The following is a 10,303-nucleotide window of genomic DNA, read 5'->3' on the forward strand; positions in this document are numbered from 1 at the left end:
CATCATTCTCTTTGGTTTAGCAAACGTGGATCACCACATCACAGCTTTAGTACTAGAAAATCTGGCACAGACATCCTTGTAATTGCTGACTGCCTGCTTTGTAGCTAGCACCCCCAGACACAGGACCAGTTCCTGGATCACTGAACTACCACCAGTCTGGTCACCGCACATGCTGCTGTATATTGCATAGACTGGGATCCAAGATGAGCACAGTGTTTAAGTGTTACTCAGGTCAGGTGACTCGAAGGTTCTTGAAATGACCACACATGGCACATTTGCTTTCTCTCTACATAATTTTTAATAAAACCCATTTAAGTGTCTTGTAGCTAAGAATTACCTGCAGATCGCGTCCAGGTTAACTCCCCACAGCCATCAGTACTACTTGAACTTTTCTTTGCATGTTTGCTGTGTGTTTTCATTATTTTTTAAGTTTCTGATTTATTTTATGTATATGAACACTTTATCTGCATGTATGCTGTATGCTAGAAAAGAGCATCCGATCACATTATAGATGCTTGTAAGCAACCATGTTGTTCCTGGGAATAAAACTCAGAACCTCTGGGAAAGTATCCAGTGCTCCTAACTGCTGAGCCATCTCTGCAGCCCCCTCATTACTATTTTCTACAATACCCCCACCTCTTTTGTTTTTTAAGTTTAGCAAGTATAACCACAACTTATTTCCCTGTGACATTGAGCCAAATATAGAAGCACATTTCCCCCTGTGACCCTTTACCACCTGTGATGGAGTACACACCAAATCTGCCATCATAAAGATATGATCATATCATATTCAAATATCAAGATATTTCATCAGGAATAGCTTTCATGGATGCTCCGTGAAGAAAAATGGTCATGGTAAATGTTTCTATAACCATATTTTTCTTTTACCGAGTTTATTCAGCGTTGGGCTGCTCCTGGCACTATTTCCCCTCTGGACTTCTATTTTTTTCTCACTGCCCAAACCCCTTCAGATACATGTAAATGAAAGTCACAAGAATAACACTTGGTAATTTATTTTCTTTTTAAAACATAATTAAATGTCAGCTATAAAAGTAATTCCCAGTTGAAGATCCACTTCTCATTAATGAGACTTAATACCAGCAGGTTGTAGATAATAGACAAAATGGCTGTGCTACAGGGCAAAATTCATCCAAAGTGCTTACTGCAAGGTTATTCAGACGAGTGGAGACAGTACAAAGGCCGCACTGTGCAGAGTTTTAGGTTGTACTTTCATCAGCCAGTAACAGAAGCCATGTCCCACATCTCTAACCTCAGCCATCATCAGATGTGCAGTGAGGTGGATCCTGAACACTGCTGAGCAAGACATTGAACTCTAAAGGCTTCCTTAAGTTAGTTGGCTGCAGGATAATTTTAACAGTAATACTCATTGGCTTTGGTTGAATCCTGGTTTATATTGCTGTCAGTTCTGCTGGACAAGTCCACCTTTTGAGATCAGAGCCACCTACACCCCTAGTACTAAGGCTCAAACCCAGAGCCATGCACAAGAGGCAGACTCCACCACTTGAACCCTTTCTGTTTGTTCATGTTCCATTGAGACAGAGTCTAGTACTGCAGAGACAGCTCAGTTGTAGAGCCCTTCTCTAACAATGGGTTCAATCCCCAGGAAAGATAAGGAACCAGACAGTGTGACTGACTTGTACTAAGTGGTGTTCCCCTGCAACTCCTTGAATTGGAGGTTAGAGGTGTAGTAAGTCTCTGGCCAGGTCATGTTGAGACCCTATTATATTAAAAAGGAAAAAAAGAAGTCCAGGTGGTGGGCTTGCCAAGATCCCGAGGCTGGCCTCAGATTTATAGTTCTGGCTTAGCTTCCTAGTAGCCGGGGTCTAGGCAGGCCCCAGCATACATGTCCTTACTTATCAATCAAATCATCCTATAGTGAATGTCAGTGCTGCAAATGAAATGTCTGTACAAGTAAGGGGGTCTGCAGCAGAACCAGGTGTGTACTTCCCATGCATACACACACCCCAGGTGGACACTTCACCCCCAGGCATGCACTTCACACACACACTCACATAGACTCTGGGTGTGCACGTCACTGCAGGTTCTCAGTATGGTACCCACAGTCCCAGGCCTCTCTCTGCTTCACAGTGGTCTGCATTGGCTCAGTAGCCCTTCTCTGCTCCTGGGTTTGTCTTCATCTGTTTATATCATAATAACATTCTTGAGCTGGACCTGGTGAACTAAACGTTTATATTATTTCTTAAGAAAATCATGTTTTATTTCTAGCCTTTAAGTTCCTCTACTGTGTCCACTTAGAGAACTGTGCTGTGTGGAAGACCTAGAAACTATGCCTCCAGTCCTGCTTCTTGTCCCACTGATGAACTAGGAAATGCAATCGTGCATGCCAGCCATCAATTAGCACTCTCTCCATTTGTTTTAGATCCAGACAGGCGGTCAGTTTCCACCATGAATCTTTCGAAACATGTTGATCCTGTCATTAGCAAGCGGCTCTCGTCCTCATCTGCAACTTTGCTAAACTCTCCAGATAGAGGTACAGTCAAAAGGAAAACAAAACGTGTTCTGTTGCTTATCTAATGGTTTCTTTCCTGGCTGTGTGCAGATGGAAATAGCATCTGAAGTTGCTCTCCCTACATTTCTTAAATAGAGAGTAAAAAAGCATAAGCAGCTGAGCATCACTGGCCTTGGGATGAGAGCGTTTCTCGTGTTAGAAGATAGCCACCTTCTAACTTGGTGCATTTAGCAAATGGTGCTTCCCTCAGCCAGTTAGCAGACGAAGTTACCCCTTATCCACCAGAATGCACATAACCTTGCTCTGGACAATCTTGTCTCTCAGTCATCCATGTGCTGGGAGTTCTGTGTGCCAGCTTGCTAAAGAAAACCTTAAGTGACTTGTAATGGCAGTTTCATTTTACCAACTTGTTTCTCATTTGGTCAGATATCTCTCATGGCATTGCTGATGTGTGTGATTGCTTGCTTGATGTCCATTCATTTCAGCCTTGAGGGCTCGGCCTCATTTTAAGACTATCATCACTGTGTCCTCCAACTAAAGTCTTTATGGAGTTTTGAGTTTATACATCCTATGGATTTACAGTACCTGAATATTTAGTTATTCATAAAATGGAAGCTTTGTCTTATATCAAGCTTTTCAGAAAAGCTACTTGTTTTAATAATTACAATGATTTTAAATAAAACCAAAGAATTGTCATGTAATGCAAAGCACACACTTTTTAAAAATAACAAGTTATGGTGACCTTCAATGTGTTTTTACAAGATTAGAAAGTGCCATGTCTTAATCTGTAATAAGACTGTAATGTATGCATGTTTCGTGTGTGTCAGTTTATATATCTTGTATTTTATATTGTGATACCATTATAATATATTATGTGAATGTTGGTATTATTCTATAAAATGGTAAATGTTTGGACAGTTTCTATTCTTGTCTACTTACCCAAACTGTTCCTTTTTTAAGCTAAGTTTGCCTAAAGCATTAACTGTTCCTTTTTTAAGCTAAGTTTGCCTAAAGCATTGATATTAGAATGTAATCAGGTTTTAGAGGCTTTTCATGTTAATTTATTAAATTTTCCTTCCTAAGTATGCTTTATTGCAGACTAGATGAAGTACCTTCGGGGAGGGTAAACTTGTGTGCCATGCTCCTTCCCTTAGTGAACAGAAGATCCAGATGCATTTTGTGTGCATGTTGTTCTACAGTTGTCCTTTTAAAGTGCTCACTTACTTAGAGCTTTAATGTCATACTTTTGAGAACCTGGGTCTGAGACAAACCTTAGTTAAGGACTTATAATGCTCTTAAGTTAAGCTTTGCTTTTCTGCCTACTACCGTCCCAGGTAAAGATGAGGATAAAGAGACGGGCTGTAAGCCACCTGATGCCCTGACCAGTCTCTGAGGATTGAACGTGCTGAATTCATTGTCAGTTAGAAATAAAATTACATTTAAACCCTTTGTATGATGTATCTTATTGGATTTTCTTAGGGTAATGTGGTTTGGGGACTATCATCTATTCTACTTGGGGTGATTTAGGCAACCCCTCAGAGGTTGAGAATCTAATCTGTAATATCCTGCAGGGTAATAAACCAGAAGCTCTCCACACAGCGGCTCTGTGGTGCCTACATTTCCTACCTGCATGGCCTCCACAGGGTGCTGTCTTTGTTCTTCTTCTGTTCTGAGACCACTATGTAACCCTGACTGGTCTGGAATTCAGTATGTAGACCAAGCTGGCCTTGAACTTGCTTCCGTCCTTCTGCCTGTCAGCACTGAGGTTACAGTGTGCACTGTCACAATGAGGTATGCATTCATTAGCTGAATTAGAAGTAGAGTTAGGAATTAGAAGACCAGTAGAATCTCATTAACTAGTCGATAGCTGAAGCCAGGAAATTGCCCCTTGCACCAAGACACAGAACTACTGAACCTGTGTCTTCACAGACTTAAGCTAAACTGAGAGCGTCTGAAGTCAGTCTGTTTCCCTGCCCCATCAGAGGGGCTGCACCCAAAGCCCTGTCTAACATCAATTTAGCCTGGAAGAGGCTCTAGTGCTACAGGAGGTTCTGTTTGCTCATTTGTGGGTTAAGCAAAATCTTTCTGTAAGAGAACTCAGCTATTTTTTGAACACTAGTTAGGCCTTTTTTTTTTTTTAAGATTTATTTATTGTTATATGTAAGTACACTGTAGCTGACTTCAGACACACCAGAAGAGGGCATCAGATCTCATTACAGATGGTTGTGAGCCACCATGTGGTTGCTGGGATTTGAACTCAGGACCTTCAGAAGAGCAGTCAGTGCTCTTAACCACTGGGCCATCTCACCAGCCCCGACAAATTAAAAAAAAAAAAAAAAAACTATGCCATGTTATTAAATTGTTTGAGCTTTCTCCCGCCTGTGGCAGTAGTACCTCAAAGCTGATAATAATTTGAAGCTCTAAAAGTCGTCAGGGCTGGAATGCATCTGAACGGTTCTGCTGGTTATCAAGTGTACTGGAATATTGTCAGGTCACTTAGTAAACAGACACCTCCCCGGGTGTGCTTCCCAGACATTGAAAAGGGAGCCTTCCACAACTGCTTCTGTGACCCACCCTCTTTAAAACATTTGTGATTTAAGGATTGGGAGATATCTCTGTAAGTACCACACGGGCATGAGGACCTGGGTTAGAGCCCTCAGAGCCTACGTAAAGAGATCCAGGCACAGACACGCACAGTGATGTACACCTTTAATCCCAGCCCTTAGGAGACAGAGGCAGGTAGATAGCTGTGAGTTCAAAGCCAGCCTGGTCTACAGAGTAAGTTCCAGAACAGCCAACGATATATATAGTGAGACCCTGTCTCAGAAAATAAACAGTTAAAAATAAACAAATTAAAAGTTAAGAAAGCCAGGCATGACACACTCACCTGTAAGGCCAGCACTGGGGAGTCAGAGACAAGATCTTTAGGGTTCTCTGAACCTTAATCAGGGAGTTCCAAGTTCAGACAAAAGACCACATCTCAAAAACTCAGGGGAGATGGGAGAGATGCTCAGCAGTTCAGAGCATTTGTTCTCTTCCCGAGCAGATGAGTTCTCTTCCAGCACTCAGGTCAAAAGGCTTAATATTGCCTAGAGCTTCAGCTTCAGGGGTTCTGACACCCACTTCTAGCCTCAACACACATGCACACAGCATTCATTCACAGACCTACATAAGTAAAAAAATAATAAAAATCATTAAGATGGACCACAGTTGATGAAAAGACTGACATGTGGCCTCCACATGCACACATGCATAAACATGTACCTACACTTATATACATACATATATACATACACACATATATGTGTGTATCACACATCTACAAAATAGGTACACAGAGGGGAAAATATTGTTATTTTTACACCTGAATTGTATCGCATAGACTAATAAAATTACCCGGAAGTGTGTAATTTCTCATTGATTGTTCCATTAAGTGCTGCAGCAGATGCTATTGCCATTTGGAATAAAGGTGTGTCTTAGTCAGGGTTTCTATTCCTAGACAAAACATAATGACCAAGAAGCAAGTTGGGGAGGAAAGGTTTTATTCAGCTTACACTTCCACATTGCTGTTCATCACCAAAGGAAGTCAGGACTGGAACTAACAGGTCAGGAACCAAGAGCTGATGCAGAGGCCATGGAGGGATGTTACTTACTGGCTTGCTTCCTCTGCCTTGCTCAGCCTGCTCTCTTATAGCGCCCAAGACTACCAGCCCAGGGATGGTACCACCCACAAGGGGCCCTCCCCCCTTGATCACTAATTGAGAAAATGCCTTACAGTTGGATCTCATGGAGGCATTTCCTCACCTGAAGCTCCTTTCTCTGTGATAACTCCAGCTTAGGTCAAGTTGACACACAAAACCAGCCAGTTTTTAAAAAGGATTTATTTTATTTATGTGAGTACACTGTAGCTGTCTTCAGACACACCAAAAGAGGGCATTGGATCACATTACACATGGTTATGAGCCACCATATGGTTGCTGGCAATTGAACTCAGGACCTCTGGAAGAGCAGTCAGTGCTCTTAACTGCTTTGCCATCTCTCCAACACATATCCTCATCTTTAAAGCCACCCACATAACCAGATTTTCCTCAAGAAGGAACAATGGGACTTTAAAAGAGGGAGCATGAATTTGTCTACTCTGAGCTTAAAGTTAGTCTAGACAACCCAGACATGGTGGTGAATGCCTAATGCCACCACCGAGGAGACTGAGGTAGGAGGATCCAGGGCTCCCTGACCTATGCAGTGAACCCTTGCCTCTAAAATAAATAAATAGAAATGAGTCAATACATTCTCACCTTGAATCCATATCATAGGGACATAGTGATAGATCTCAGATGAATTCTGCCCAGAATCACTTTTTAGCCTAAAATTGTTAGTTTCATTCTTGCTATAATTTGAGTTAATGGTCACAGCTATGGGTGGTTTCAGGTAGCACTTAGGTATTCTTCTAATACCAACAGTCAGGATCTAGCAACATCTAAGTTCTGCCTGGCACCCGTGACCCTGAAACCTTTGTGTTCAGCTGTTGACTTTGTGCTCCTAAGTGGCATCTGCTAATGTGATCTGCACAGCATTGATTTAACCTGGGTCATTTAGCTCTGTTAACCTGAGGCCACAATGGTGATGGCTAGCCATGGGCCAACCACAATGGTGATGGCTAGTCGTGGGCCAGAATTGTGTCTTTTTGAGGTTTGCCTATGCTGATATGAGTGGCCTCTGCTCGCCATGATCAGCATTTCATGTCAGTGCATAAATAGGACTGATACCAGCCAATTCCACCCTGCTATCTCCTCTCGCAGCATTTCAAAATGTCTCCAGGTCAAGAACCTCTACATTAAACAAGAAGGAAAAGGATGCTGTCTACAAACAGATGCTCAGTCTGTCCATCCTCCTCTCTTGCATGTCAGTCATGAACGTGGTAGAAGTGGGAATATCTGGGGATTGTAACAGTCTGCGTGTGAAGCAGCTTCCATAGCCGATGCCCTGAAGACTTGGAGGAGTTGAACTTTCCTTAAGGAGGAAGGGGGAGATTGAAGGCCAGGTGTGGTGGGGCAGACATTCGGAAAGCAGAGCTAAGCAGATGGATCTCCGAGTCCCAGGCCAGCCTAGTCTACAGAATGAATTCAGGACAGCCAGGTCTTTGTCACACAGGTTGTCAATGCTATCTTATCTCTGCAGTTCTGAGCCCCTGTCACCACGTAGCTTATCTCAGAAGGAAGCCTCGCTTTATTTTCTCTCCCTTGCTGGTTTGAACAAACTGTTCTGTTGAGGCATATGTTCTGATTAAGCTGTGCTATGTTGCTACCTTAGGCAGCCATACTGCCCTGCCCGTGTGCATAGCGCCTACTTACGCTGCTGTCGACTGCTGCCTTAGTGCTCTTAGAAAGTCTTAGTGCTGGGAACTGTTTAGCCATGGAAGCCAAAGACAGTAGTCCAAGCCTGTAATCTGTAATCTCAGCACCTGGGTGACAGACGAAACTTTGCCATGAGTTTGAAAAGGCTTTGATGAGTGGCGTGGGAATGGTTTCCAGGTGGCATGTGATCTGTGTATTACAGTAGTGTATTGCAAGCCTCTTCACTTACCTTCTATGTTTCAGTGCACCCTCACCAGATACCTATGACACAACAATTTCCTAATTGGCATACATTTTCTAATCGCAGCCTTGCCAAATCCCAGTAGTTTGGGACCCATATGTCATTGTGTGAAGTTTGTTTTCAGATCTTCAGACATCACTGATAAACTTCAGGTTTATAGTTACATTGAACTTTGGCATTTCTGCTTAATCTTGTCTTCCTTCAGCTTTAGCCTTGATCCTCAGCTGAAAGTTTTATACTGTGCCAAACAGTGACCTGAAAGAGCCTAGCTTGCTGAGTGAGAAGGTCAAAGGAGCCCCATACAGACCTTTGCATGAGTCCGCTTTCAATTGTACCTCTTCCCTCTAGTTATCCTAAACCATTCGTGGAGATCCATGGGTGTAGCATAATTCTTGCAGTACTTTATATTAATCTAGTCTTTACTTGTCAGCCCTAATGAGGCTGATTATTGATGCTATACAGGAAGCCCTCCGTCAATGATGCCCATCAGAGAGATACACCCTGGAATCACTGAGAATAGCAGATCTGTAATTGAAATAGCATTTCCATTTCAAGACCTGTTGTTTGCTTAACAAGTGCAGCCCAGCAAAGGAGATCCTGCTTGCCCTGACTCATGGCCACATGTCCTCCCTAGAAAGCCTGGGCTGTCTCAAAGGTCTGTCCAGACTATGGGGGTATTAGGTATGATGACGATCAGCACCCTCTTTGCCCAGGAAAGAATGTCCCTAACATCTTGCTTATATGGTGACATTTAGCCCGCCGCCTGCAGCTCAGCCCCTGGGAGAGCAGCGTTGTTAGCAGACTTCTGACGCCCACACATTCGTTCCTGGCCAGAAGCAAAAGCACGGCCGCCTTGTCTGGAGACACAGGTAAAGCCATCCAGGCGGCACTTTGTGGTGAGGTAAAGTCCCCTTCTTGACGCCTGTGTGCTCTTCCCACGTTCATCTAACCCCATCTCCATTCATCCTGGTACGTGCTTCACTCTGTTAGTGTTGGCTTTGTTTGCCCTTTACATCCACCCTAACATCTTCTCTGGACACCAGGTGCCAGGCAGGCAGATGACGTCCCTCACCTGATCAGATGGCCTCTGTCTGTTAGATTACCAGATAAAAAAAAGTATCACTTAAACCTACTTTTCTTTCTACCCCTGTATGCCAACAGATGACCAAGGGTAGTGGATACAATTTAATACCACTATGCAGACTTGGAGATAAATCATCGCACTCCTCTGACTTAAGCACGAAGTTTCTTACCCAGCTTCCCCCTCCTGTGCCAGGCTTCTGTGTGTAACCTAGTACCTGGAATCTTCTAAGCTCCTAAGAGCTGAGAAGACCACTTGAAATGCACAGTGTTTCTTACATTCACTGGAAACATAGAACATACTTAATCTCGGTTGTTACATTGAAACTTTCTCAATGGCAGATGTGCCTGAATGAACCAACTGAGTGAACTGAAAGTAACCGTCATGTATCCAGTTGGTAAGACCCATCCATATAGGCTCTGAGTGACATCTCTGTATTGGTGTCACAGTTGGATTTCCCAGCTCTCTCTGGGCACAGTTGGTGTGTCTGTGGAAGCACCCCTCACCCTCTGCTCTGTACTTAGAAAACTACATGTTCTCTTTGAAGTGTTCCCTTTTAAAAGGCCTGTTCTTCGTGCTCATTAGTCTGCTGCACAAGTAATCGTGTTGATCGTTGTATGGACTTTCTTGTGTGGTGCCCAGTTTGCTAACAAGTGGCAGCTCTGCTTCTCACTGCCCAGCAGGAGGCAATCAAGGCCACAGGTCTGGGCGTCCTGGTCGTGGCAGCAGTAAATGCTCGCTTGGCCCTCTCTCAGCACTCAGCAGTTCATCTGGGTTTTTTCTGAAGGAAAAGTGCAGCATTTTAAGATAGACTATGTTTTTGGTTTTGGTTTTTGCTTTTGGGGATTTTTTTGTTTTGTTTTTTATTTGTTTGGTTGGTTTTTGGTTTTTAGAGTCAGGGTTTCTCTGTGTAGCCCTGGCTGTCCTGGAACTCACTCTGTAGACCAGGCTGGCCTTGAACTCAGAAATCCATCTGCCTCTGCCTCCCAAGTGCTGGGATTAAAGTAGACTATGTTTTATACCTCGCACTTCATACTTCTTTGCAAGTGATGAAAGCAGTCCTCTGCATGTTGACTCTCCAGGCTGCTGTCCACCCTGTCAGTCCTCTGCTTGTTGACTCTCCAGGCTGCTGTCCA

General features: G+C 43.4%; 1 protein-coding gene across 6 annotated transcripts in view; it reads left to right on the top strand.

Moving 5' to 3' along the window:
• Map7 (microtubule associated protein 7) overlaps nucleotides 1–10,303 on the top strand; it is a 52,713-nt gene that overhangs the window by 19,008 nt on the left and 23,402 nt on the right. For 4 of the 6 annotated variants that reach the window (XM_031380537.1, XM_031380538.1, XM_031380536.1 and 1 more), the window contains exons 6-7: nucleotides 2,402–2,512; nucleotides 8,842–8,955. In XM_031380537.1, coding sequence (XP_031236397.1) covers nucleotides 2,402–2,512; nucleotides 8,842–8,955 — 225 coding nt within the window. The remainder of the gene's footprint in view (nucleotides 1–2,401; nucleotides 2,513–8,841; nucleotides 8,956–10,303) is intronic. The other 2 variants (XM_031380539.1, XM_031380540.1) reach the window with 1 other exon arrangement.

Source organism: Mastomys coucha, unplaced genomic scaffold, assembly GCF_008632895.1.
Source record: "Mastomys coucha isolate ucsf_1 unplaced genomic scaffold, UCSF_Mcou_1 pScaffold2, whole genome shotgun sequence".
NCBI lineage: Eukaryota > Metazoa > Chordata > Mammalia > Rodentia > Muridae > Mastomys > Mastomys coucha.